Source organism: Vicia villosa, linkage group LG2 (genome assembly GCF_029867415.1).
Source record: "Vicia villosa cultivar HV-30 ecotype Madison, WI linkage group LG2, Vvil1.0, whole genome shotgun sequence".
NCBI classification, from domain to species: domain Eukaryota; kingdom Viridiplantae; phylum Streptophyta; class Magnoliopsida; order Fabales; family Fabaceae; genus Vicia; species Vicia villosa.
This window is the reverse complement of record NC_081181.1, coordinates 187,717,158-187,729,835: the sequence shown is the minus strand read 5'-3', so window position 1 is coordinate 187,729,835 and position 12,678 is coordinate 187,717,158. Positions and strand designations below refer to the sequence as shown.

Below are 12,678 nucleotides of genomic sequence, written 5' to 3'. Positions count from 1 at the left end.
ACAGTACCAATCCCTTGGGATTGGGTTTGGGAACCATTTGCGGCAGTTTTACTAGGTAAGAAACCAGAGGTAGAAAGGGAAGAGAAAAGACCTTTATTACCGGTAACATAATCAGACGCACCAGAATCGAGGACCCAAAGACCAAGAGGAGGTGATTAACAGAAGAAAACAGATGAATTACCAGTGTATGCAATCGAAGCCGTAGAACCAGAGTTCTGATTAGTCTTACACCACTTGAGAAAATCGTCGTAGCTTGGCGTAGGATTTTGAAGTGAAGGTGAAGTCAGCATAGTATCTGGATAATCAATTTGAGTTGCATTTACCTGGCATGGAGGTCTGCCATGCAGCTTCTAGCAACAGTCGATAGTATGCCCAAGCCGGTTTCAATGGTCACACTTGGGACGAGGTTTGGAGTTGGATGACCCTCCTCGAAGGCGATTTTGATTGTTTCCCAGAGATGCAAGGGCAGCAGTGTCCCCTGGTGTTGGAGCAGCAATAGATGGAGGAGAAACTGGGCCAAACACATGAGGTGTATCCAAGCGCAACAGTTGTTCATAAACTGTATCATAGTTAGGAGCAATAGTACCTGATAAAATCTGGCTACGAACGGATTCCAGTTCTGGTGGTAGTCCTTTAAGTGCCATGACCATGAAATATTTACTCTACTGTTCGGTGTGAGGGTTACGTTAGGCATGAGGGTTGTGTAACTTGCTTTCAAGGCATCAAGCTTACTCAAATAAGCTTGCACATCCATATTTTCTAACTTTAGTGTGTTGAGTTTGTGGATGACACTGTATAGAGAGTGAACATCGTTGGAAAAGACTTTCTTGGACTTTTCCCATACCTCATAACAAGTTGAGAGGACTTGGTACTGCGCTTGGAGGTTAGGTGTTATGGAAAACCACAACACGGTACATAGAGAGGCATCTGTTTTCTTCCATTTAGCGAGTTTGTCGGCTGCAATGGGAGATAATTTTGTGGTTAGGTGCTCTTCATATCCCTGACCGCGAAACCACATATCGACAGCACGAGCCCATATGTTATAGTTGGCTAATCCTGTTAGTTTTTCACATGGGATTAGCGGAACTTTACTAAACGAGACAGAATCAGTGTCTCCTATAGCTTCAAGTTAATAAGAACGGGACTGTTTGAACTGGAGGGCAGATTTTCGTGAATCGAAAGAAAAAATAGAGATCATATATGTGATTAGGGGACAAAACCGAGTGGAAAGGAAAAAAATTAGCGAACAGTACCGCAGAGGTGAATAGTGACGGCGTGGTGTATAGTACCGCATGATGAACAGTAACACGGTAGTCGCTGAAAAAAAAGAAAGGCAAACCGGAATGATGACACGGTTTACATAAAGAAATTTCTCACCGGAAGACAGTAGGTCAACCTGGTAAAACACGGCGAAGAATTTCCTCTTAGCAGGCTCTAGATACCATGTTAAGATACGAAAGACTAAGATACATTTGAATAAAACTGTGTGTTTTGTAAAGCACTACAAAGACTTTATTATATAGAGAGGTTACAGCTAATTACATGATATAGTCGATGTACAAATATTACTTAACACTATATATTTACAAATATCAAGACATTGTAATAAATCATTTATAATCATAACTATTGATTTAAGGATGAAAATCTATATTTCAATATGACTTGGTGTTTCATGAAACTTTAGCTTATGTCGGTCTTTCAGTTTCACCTTGAATTAAAATCAAAGCAACCGAATCTTGAGATGCTAACTTATTCTTCAACTGCAGTTATGTATATATTGTATATCACATTCTCCACCCAATCAAATGCAACTGTCATTGGAATATCTACTTCCAACAGAACCATCTCCATTTTGCAAACACTTTAGCTATTCTTCCATTATCTAAGGGGTCTAACCTAGGGATGTCAATTGCATCTGTTAATAGGGATCCCTGTGGGGAATATCTGTGCGGAGATCTGAAGTTGGGGATTTTTTTCCCCGTGGGGATGGGGATGGAGGGAAAAGTTCCCCCGATAACACTTTGGGGCGGGGATTGGAAAAGTATCCTCCGTCCCCATGGATTCCCCGACTCCGACGATATATTTTAATTTATATATTTTATATATTATATAATTATATAATTTTACATGAAAAATATCAATGTATTAGAAAATGAAGAGTCATTAGAAGTTATAGATTTGTCACACATAATCAACCACTTGCGTTGGACGACATCGGTATTGTTGTAGTAAATTAGTGGAAGCACGGTAGCAAGTTATGTTACTATTTATTTATTTATTTTTACATAAAAAATATTAGCAACATCTTTTGCTTTTTTTATTTATTATTGATGCAAGATGTATTTTTATTTTTTTTTATAAAATAAAGATAAAAATATATGCGTTCGGAAAAAATAACAAAATACTAGTGTCATATTTTTGATCAAAAAGTGTAGAAATTTTCTTAAGATTCGATCTCCGTGGATATCCGTGGGGATCTGTGGGGATGGGGATGGGGGGAAATATTCCCCCGTGGTGGGGATTGGAGATGGGGATGAGGACTAAATTTGGGGGCGGAGCGGGGAGCGGAGAAACATCCTCCGAACAATATCTGCCCCGTTGACATCCCTAGTCTAGCTATCGCATTGGCTCTTTTTCTTCCTATTGGATGGGTAGATAGATACATAACCAACATAATTTTCTATCTTCTCATAGCCATCAGTAAAATCCCAATGTAATTCCGCTTCAATCCCAATGTAATCCCAATGTAATTCTATCTCATGTACATCTTCAAATTTATTTTGTTCCAAGGCACTTGCCTAAAAATCTCTAACTATGAAATGAATCTACTACAATTGAAGAAACACATGAAATCAATGGATTATAAATAATTTTTCTCGAAATTATGTTTCGCTACAATATGTGCAAAATAATTAACAAGAAAACCAATATAAAATAGTATCTATTATCATCAGTTAAAATTAGCAAGTGGGAAGGTATATTCTCTAGGTCTCTTATACATCTACATATTAACTCATGATACTAAATTGTTGTTAACATTTGCCACTGCGGTCACAATATACGAGTTTTAAAGATCTTCGTAAAACACCACAACTGTAATTGCGGTTGCATTTTACTGCAATAACAGTACTGTATAGCCTCCATAGCACCACAATTGCGATATTTGATAACACTGATTGTAATAGTAGCTTGTATGACAAGCTACAATGTGTAAAATCAGTTATGCCATGTCAGCAGTTTGTTACTGCCAACTCATCAGTTAGTGCATGATAACTCTAAGTGTGTGTAGGTTATGCTCAACTTTCTATAACTGGCCAGCCTCTTTGTAATTGATTCAGAGAAAATCAAAATATTCAATATACAAACACTGAGAAATGACTATTAGCTTTCTCTCAAATCTAATAATACTCAACTACATAACAAACTTTTCCATGCCTTTTCTCTCTAACACAACCACATATTTATTCTATCACTCTCTATACCTAACTATTGTCATCTCACCCCTCTGCACTCATTAGTCATTACCTCACTAATTTTTTTCATTATAGAATGTACTTTCCAATATTTTAGGGTTGCCATTGGTCTATGGGTTACCAAAATACTAACTAATTAATCCTCTTGGTCTCGGTTAGAACTGAAATGAACTTTTTGTGATATACAACCTCTCGGTATTTGAAGGTAATGGCTAGAGGTGTAAATGACAATGACAAAATTCTTTTTCCCATTAGGTGAAGCAACTAAATATATGAATTGATGAAATAATGTTGAAACAAAAATTCAAAATTTTTTTTTGTAAAATAGAAAAACATGTTACCTAGTTCCCATCTTCCAGTAGACCTCTCGCAGTCATTTCACGAAGAAGTTTCTCTGTCTTTTCATTTTCACCTTTATTAAACAGAGAACAAACGATTATATTGTAAGTTACAACATTAGGAACGCAGAAACCGTCTTTCATTTTTGACAGCAATGCCAACACTTCATCTAACAAACCCTTGTCACACAACCCTTGGATCATAACGGTATAAGTATAGACATCTAAATTATAGCCTTTAATTAAAAGATTCTGAAAACCCTCATCCTTAAGCCTTCCACTTTGCCACAATCCCTTAATAAGAATATTATATGTACACAAATTGGGTTGAATACCCTGGTCTTTAACTTTTCTTAACAATGCAATCTCTTCAACAAGATGATTTTTGCATAAAGCATCAAATAATGAATTGTAAGTAATTATATTAGGAGGTTGACCCCTAACATGCATCTCATCGACAAGCTTTAAAGCATATGAGATTCTTCCTGATTTGCTCAAACCATCAACAAGAGAACTGTAAGTTACCACATTAGGAATAATGTTTCTACAATGCATTTGTCCAAATAGATTCATGGCTTCATCCACCATTTTAATCTTACACAATCCATTAATCATGATACTATAGCTCTAAATTGGAAAATTACCACAACAACAATAGAGGGGTTAAAGTTTGAAATAATTAAATTCATCGGTTATCGAAAATGATTTCTTAGATAGAAAGAGAAATAAGTTAATCACCAAAATGGATGAACTGAATTTCTGAAAATGAAGATGAACGGCGGAAGGAAGAAGAAAGCGGATTACAATTGAATGGTCTGACCATTATTAATATAAGGGATAATACCTATTCATCCCCTGCCATTAGGAGGGTTTTGGTTTTCCCCCGGAACCCCTTATCTCTTGTTTGGTTTCTAAAGTTACATAAAAATAGCTAAAACACTTGGCCAATTTGTCAATTATGTTTTTTCATGAAACTGAATGATGTATATTATATATTTAGTATTATATTAATATATATTGTAGTTAATGTACCGTATACATACATATATATATATATATATATATATATATATATATATATATATATATATATATATATATATATATATAAAATTAATGTACGTTAATATTTGTTAGGAATTTAAAAATTAATATTGCTCAGTTTTTTTTAGGAATTGCTCTATTTTTTTTAAGAATTTATAAATTTAAAACGTTAATATTTATATAAAAATATAAAACGTTAATATTTGTTAGGAATTTATAAATTAATATTGTTCAATAATTTTATAATTAACGTTTTTTTATAATATTAATTTTATTATAATTTCTTTTAATAATATTAACATTTGCTAATATATAAAGTATAATTTTTATAATATTGTACATTAATTTTATTTAATATATTGTACATTAATGTTATTTATAATACTGTACATTAATTTTTTCTTATAATTTTTTATAATATTAATTTTATGTAAAATACTGTACATTAACATTCTAACATATATATACTTTCAATATTATAAACTAACATTATTTTATAAACTAATTTTTTTATAAACTAACATTTTTTATAAACAAACATTATTTTATAAACTAACATTATTTTAGAAACTAAATTTTTTATAAATTTACATTTTTTATAAACTAACATTATTTTATAAACTAAATTTTTTTATAGTATATATATTAACATTTTTAAAAAATAATTTAAATTAATGCAGTTTATAAAAAATAATATGTTTAAAAAATGCAGTATATAAAATAATTAATGCAGTATGTAAAATGCAGTGTATACAAATGTGTATAAAAATTAATTAATTAATGCGGTTTATAAAAAATACAGTATATATATTAACGTTTAAAAATTGAAGTTTATAAAAAATAATTAATTAATGCAGTTTATAAGAAAATGATATGTTTAAAAAATGCAATATAAAAAAAATGTTATATACTGAATAAACAAAAAAAAGTAATAAAAAAAACATTATAAAAAATACATTATATAAAAAATGTTAATTACATATAAAAAGAAAAAGAAAAACGTTAACATATATGTTTAATGAGCAAGACTAAAACAAATAAAATGAGTTGGTTTATTGGTTGTTGGCATGTTAAATATATCAAATTTTTTAGAATATTAATCTATAATAAACAAGTTCAGTCAGCCAAACAAGAGATTCATATGCCCAGTCAGTCAAGTACCCATGTCTAGTCAGCCAAACAAGAGAATAGGGGTTTCGAAAATGAAATCTGTATTTTATAAGGGAGAAATCTAACAAAAAAAAATAATAGAGGGCAAAACCAAATTTGACTCTAATGTCAGGGGTGAATATGTATTATCCTTTAATATAATAATTTTTCATAAATAAAATTGATATTAATATAATATGATGGGTAATTGTTCACAAAAATATACTCACTATGGTCTCATTTATAAGAAAAGATTCTCTTTTTAGATACATTGAATAAATAATGTATTTGGACAATATATTGTCCAAATACATTATTTATTCAATGTATCTAAAAAGAGAATTTTTTCTTATAATTGGGACCGTGTAGCAATGGATACTGGAACTCAACATTATAACGAGTTTGATTTGCGAATTTAAACGACAATGTGGTCGAGGTATGTTACTGTATCTTTTTCCATTCCCAATTTTCATCTTCAAAACCCTAACAAATTCATTCCACGCATCCCTTCAAGTCGGCCATACTCTCAAATATTCCACGACCAAGAAAAAGACAATCTCGTTTCTGCGTTCAATCACTTGCTGCTCCGTCACAATCCTACCCCTTCTTTCATTGAATTTGGCAAGATCTTAGATTCACTTGTCAAGGCCAAACATTACTCCACCGCTGTTTCTCTTCATCGACAATTGGAATTGAAGACTGGAATTCAATCAAGTTTAGTCACTTTGAGCATTTTGATCAATTGCTTTTCTCAATTGGGTCTAACCTCTCTTTCTTTTTCTGTATTTGCAAACATTCTCAAAAAGGGTTATCACCCAGATGTCATAACTTTGAATACAATCATCAAGGGTCTCTGTCTCAAAGGTCAACTCCATCAAGCATTGCAATTTCATGGTAAACTACTCGCTCAGGGATTTCAGTTGAACCAAGTTACTTATGGGATATTGATCAATGGTCTATGCAAAGCCGGACAAACAACCGCAGCACTACAGTTGCTCAGACGAGTTGATGGGAAATTGGTCCACCCTCATGTGGTAATGTACACTACCATTATTGATAGCATGTGCAAAAATAAACTTATTAATGACGCATGTGATTTATATTCTGAAATGCTTGCTAAGAAAATTTCTCCTGATGTTTTTACTTATAATGCATTAATCTATGGCTTTTGCATTGTTGGTAAATTACAAGAAGCAATTGGTTTGTTCAATAAAATGATACTTGAAAACATCAACCCCGATGCGTATACCATGAACATATTTGTTGATGCATTTTGTAAGGAGGGAAAAGTGAAAGAAGCTAAAAATGTCTTAGCTGTGATGATGAAAAAAGGTGTAAAACCTAGTGTTGTTACGTATGGATCTTTAATGGATGGATATTGTTTAGTAAATGAAGTGAACATGACTAATTTTATATTTAAGTCTATGATCCATAGGGGAGTGTCTCCTGATGTTTGTATCTACAATATCATGATCAATGGATTTTGTAAGATTAAAATGGTAGACAAAGTTATAAGTCTCTTCAAAGAAATGCATTGTAGAAAAATCATTCCTAATACAATAACTTATAGTTCCCTTATTGATGGCTTGTGCAAATTGGGGAGAATCTCGTATGCTTTGGAGCTTGTCGATGAGATGTGTGATAGAGGTCAACTACCTAGTATAATTACATACAGTTTTATATTGGGTGCTTTATGCAAAAACCATCAAGTTGATAAGGCAATTGCATTGTTAAGAAAATTTAAAGATAAGGGTATTCAACCAGACACATACATGTATAATATTATTATCAATGGATTGTGTAAAGTTGGAAGATTAGACGATGCACAAGAGGTTTTTGAAGATCTTTTGGCCAAAGGCTACAAACTTGATGTCTATACATATACCATTATGATCCATGGATTTTGTAACAAAGGCTTGTTTGATGAAGCATTGACCATGCTATATAAAATGAAAGACAGGAGTTGCATTCCAAACGCTTTTTGATAAAGACGAAAGTGATATAGCGGAGAAACTTCTTCGTGAAATGATTGCAAGAGGTCTATTGTAAGATTGAAACTAGGTAAGATATTTGTCTATTGTTGTACATTATTATTTTGAATTTATGTTTCAACACTGTTTCATATTTTATGTAGTTGCTTCACCCTAATGGAAAAAAAAGGCCTTTGATCCCTTTAAAGGGGTACATGTTGAAGTGCACATAATTTTGATTCACATTTGTAAAACATGTTGAAAATGGGTTTCTTTTTAACTTTCCCAGATTCTGAATATAAATGGAGAAACCTCACTTCTTAAACACCTTAAATTATAAGGTTGGAGGGAGTATAGTTGACAGTAGATATGTTCAGCATATTCAGAGGCTTATAGAATTGGATTGGGAGATTAGAATTTGTCAGGTCATACAACTTACCAGAATTTGTCTGGTCATACAACTTACTAGCATTTGAATGCTATAACAAACTTAAACTGAAATAGTGTTAAAATCATAGGATTATAGTTAATTTTATAAGATATTGTGTTTTTTCTAAACACTGATATCTACTTTATTTTTTGTTTCTGATGCATAACCAAGTATGTTTCTAGTCTCTTTTATAGCGAGTCTCCTATTTGAGGGCTTGAAAGATGGTTTAGTATGTTGATTCTTCAATTCATTACCAGTTTTGTTTTGTATTGTAGACTATTACAGAAACTTGATGTGCTGATTATTGAATGCTTTTAAAGAGAAGCATTGAAAACTGGAATGGTCTTCAAATTGTTTGGTCACTAAGAACACAGCCTATAGTTTAGAACTTAATGCTTTTCTGCAATTTTTAAATATATGCCAACAAAGTTTCAATACTTGTGAATCTTTAAAAGTTTGAGAGTGTTCACAAGAAATGGATTGGAGTTTCCTTATCTTAAATTGTTGATACTCTAGAATTTTTCCTGCATTTTGAAATCTAATGGAATTTGTATGATTAAAATGGTGGACAAAGCTAGGAATGTCTTTGAAGAACTACTTTGTAGAAAAATCATTCGTGATACAATATAGGAAGCATGATTCTATTTTCTACATAGTTGCTGGTGCTGCAACTATAGTTAAAACACTTAGCTTCTTATTCTATTGTTTTTGGTTTATTCTCAGAATAATGATTTCATCTAAAAAATTGAATGCTTTTGGTTTAGTTTTAGCTAGTCCGATACCTTTGTAGAAAGAAGCATATCCTTGTAAACATGCAAAGCAGTTTTCCAAGTTCTGTCAATTTCTGTGTGCGCGAGTATAAGAATAGTGTTTCGTGGGAGCACGGTTATATGCAGTTTTTGTCTCTGATGCACAACCAAGTATTTTCTAGTCTCATTTATAGAAAGTCTCTTGTTTCATATGTTTCAAAGGTTGTTTCATATGTTTCAAAGGTTTTGCATATAACTGGTCATTTACGGATTAACCGCATAATTGATCAATTATACTTCAAGTGCTGGTTTGTATATCACATTTTATATTCAAATAGGATACTTTTATATTCATTTTTTTCTATTGTTATTAAATATGACTATTCACACTATTATTATTATTATTAGATACAAGGATTGACTTATGAAATATTGTTATTTTTTCGTATTTAAATTAATTTTGAAAAATCGTTTGTCATCAAAGAGATTATTGAATGAATAGTATACTAAGTCTTTTTATTTTTTGAACATTTTGTGGTAGTGTTTAAAATTTTGCAAAGAGACTATCAATCACAAAGTTTATAGGATACATTGTTCGATATCCTTCCTAAAATAAACTCTCGGTACTTAGACCGTTTGTAATAATTATATTTAGATCGTTCGAAATAATTTTTTGAATAAAGATTTATTTTTTAAATTTCATTGAGAAATATTACTGATGGCAACGAAAAAATATTTAGAAAGTTCAACGAGTAGAAAGGAAAGAACGAGCTCCGCAAATCCAAGCCCGACCTGACAAACCACATGTGATGCTAGTTAGAAGAGTTGCTCAATACACCATATATGTTTCTCCTAAACCCTACAAATAATTGAAAATCGTGTTGGGAGGAAATCACAAATGCAACAGAAATATTTAACAAGACAAACTCTCCTAAATATTACATGTAATTTAGAGACAATCAACAAAACAAAAAAAATCAAACAACAAACACAATTTTATCGTGGAAAAATCTCTCTTAACTAGGAGTAACAAATCACGGGACATGTAGGCCACTTAAAATCTCCACTAGGGGTGGGAATAGGCCAGGCCGGCCTACAGGGGCCTACGGCCTAGCCTACATAGGCCTAGGCCAGGCCAAGCCTATTTAATAAAGAGATCAGGCTTAGGCTTTTTTAAAAACCTATTTTATTAAATAGGTCAGGCTTAGGCTATTATAAAAGCCTATGAAGCCTTATAGGCCGACCTATATTTTTATATATATTAGAAATATGTTAAATAAGTTGGTTCATGTATGTATATATATTAAAAAAAACTAAATAGGTTCACTTATATATGACCTACAAGACTTCTTAAGTTATATAGATTAATTGAAAACTTTAATGAGAGACGGGCTTTTTAAATAGGCTTTCAGGCCAGGCCAGGCTTTTAAAAAGGCCAGGCCAGGCCAAAAAACTGAGCCTATGATAGGTCGTAGGCCAGGCTTAGGCCTTTTAAGTTTATCGTAGGCCAGACTCAGGCCTTCTAAAGCCTAGCCTAGCCTATTTCCACCCCTAATCTCCACTATAATCAATGATGGGTATACGTTAACTATGAGTAAAAAATCACGGGACCCGTAGGCCACTTAAAATATCCACTATAATCAACAATGGGTACAAACAATATTCTCTCTAACACTAGTTAGAGGTATACATCAACATCATCAAGATTTGCAATCAATTTCGGAATACAACTGTTGTGAAAAACGATACCAATAACAAAGTATAATAGGGAATTAGAGAGGATAAGAAGAACACAAGAATTGGTTATAACTGCTATTCTTTCACTTTCTCTTAAAACAAGATTACAAGTTTACAAGAATAACAAATAACCTCTCTCACCCTAAATTAGGATTTGCAGCTTAGCAATGATGAGAGACTAGTATGCTATTTATAATAAAACCTAACATACTAACTAATGGGCTTTTTCAGCAAGGCCCATTACACAAGTCAACTTAATAAACAAGCTAACTTAACAAATTAGGGTTTAAACACTAAAACCTAATTTAACATGCTAACAACCCTAGCATCTTCGACATCTGCATGCTAGACCCATCTTCGACTACAGCATGCACACTTCGACACCAGCATGTGAACAATCCTTCGACTTCATACTTAACTCTGTCGAACTGTCGAACCAAGAAGCTACCCTTCGACAATACTAGAGTTCGATCCAATATCTCACAAATCTCCACCTTGGACCTAACTCTACAACGTCAAGGAACAGACTAGCTTTCTTCATGCAGCTTTATCAACCGCATACAGTGGAAAAACTTGTAACTCGGCAATGTCTTGGTGATCATATCAGCAACATTGTCTTCAGTCGAAACCTTCAGCACTTGGACTTCTCCACGCTCGATTACTCCTCTGACGAAATGCAGCCTCACATCAATGTGCTTAGTTCGCTCATGATAGGCTGAATTCTTCGACAGGTGTATTGCACTTTGACTATCACATTTAACAGTGATACCTCGACCTTGAAGTTTCAGCTCCTTCGCAAAACCTTCAAGCCACAATGCTTCTTTCACAGCTTCAGTTAGGGCAATATACTCCGCTTCAGTGGTTGATAGAGCAACAACCTTCTGAAGTGTTGCTTTCCAACTAATTGCAGTGCCAAACATAGTGAAAACATATCCAGAAATAGATTTTCTGGAATCCATACAACCTGCATAATCAGAGTCGACATATCCTTCTATTACTGCTTTACTATCTTCACCCAAGGCTCCACCATAAATTAGGACTCTATTCAGAGACCCATTTATGTACCTTAAAATCCATTTCAATGCTTGCCAGTGAGCCTTTCCAGGATTCGCCATGTACCTGCTTACAAGACTTACTGCGTATGCTATGTCGGGTCTAGTACAGACCATAGCATACATTAAAGAACCAACTATATTAGCATACGGAATGCTATTCATATAGGCTCTTTCGACATCAGTACTGGGACACTGATCAATACTCAGCTTGAATTGAGGGTTTGTTGGAGTCACAACTGGCTTCGAATTCGACATACCAAACTTTTCAAGAATCTTCCGTAGATATGCCTCTTGAGATATGCATAACTTCGACTTCTTTCTATCTCTTCGAATGTCAATTCCAAGAATCCTGGAAGCAGCTCCCAGATCCTTCATATCGAACTCCTTATTGAGTTCAGCCTTCACCCTCATCACATCTTCAACATTGTTGCTTGCTATGAGAATATCATCCACATAAAGCAACAAAATAACAAATGAATTACCAGATCGAAATCTGAAGTAAACGCAGTGGTCGAACTGACTTCTAATGAAACTTATGCGTGCCATGAACTTGTCGAATCTCCTATTCCACTGTCGAGGAGATTGTTTCAGCCCATACAAAGATCTCTTTAACTTGCACACATAATCTTCCTTCCCCTTTTCGACATACCCTTCAGGTTGCCTCATCAGGATCGTTTCATCTAGATCACCATACAAGAACGCAGTCTTCACATCCATCTGTTCCAGTTCA

The 12,678-nt window shown here is 33.3% G+C and overlaps 1 protein-coding gene and 1 pseudogene across 1 annotated transcript; one reads left to right on the top strand and one right to left on the bottom strand.

The window, feature by feature from the left end:
* Nucleotides 1-3,817: 3,817 nt before the first annotated feature.
* LOC131650898 (pentatricopeptide repeat-containing protein At1g62670, mitochondrial-like) lies at nt 3,818-4,402 on the bottom strand. The gene has a single exon (XM_058920601.1). It carries the CDS (start codon nt 4,400-4,402, stop codon nt 3,818-3,820), a length of 585 nt encoding a protein of 194 aa, XP_058776584.1.
* A 1,982-nt stretch (nt 4,403-6,384) lies between these two features.
* LOC131653287 (putative pentatricopeptide repeat-containing protein At1g12700, mitochondrial) lies at nt 6,385-10,782 on the top strand (annotated as a pseudogene).
* The last annotated feature ends 1,896 nt before the right edge of the window (nt 10,783-12,678 follow it).

Bases quoted from the DNA above. Each gene is read 5' to 3' on its own strand.
- LOC131650898 (XM_058920601.1), bottom strand. From the start codon at position 4,402: ATGGTGGATGAAGCCATGAATCTATTTGGACAAATGCATTGTAGAAAC.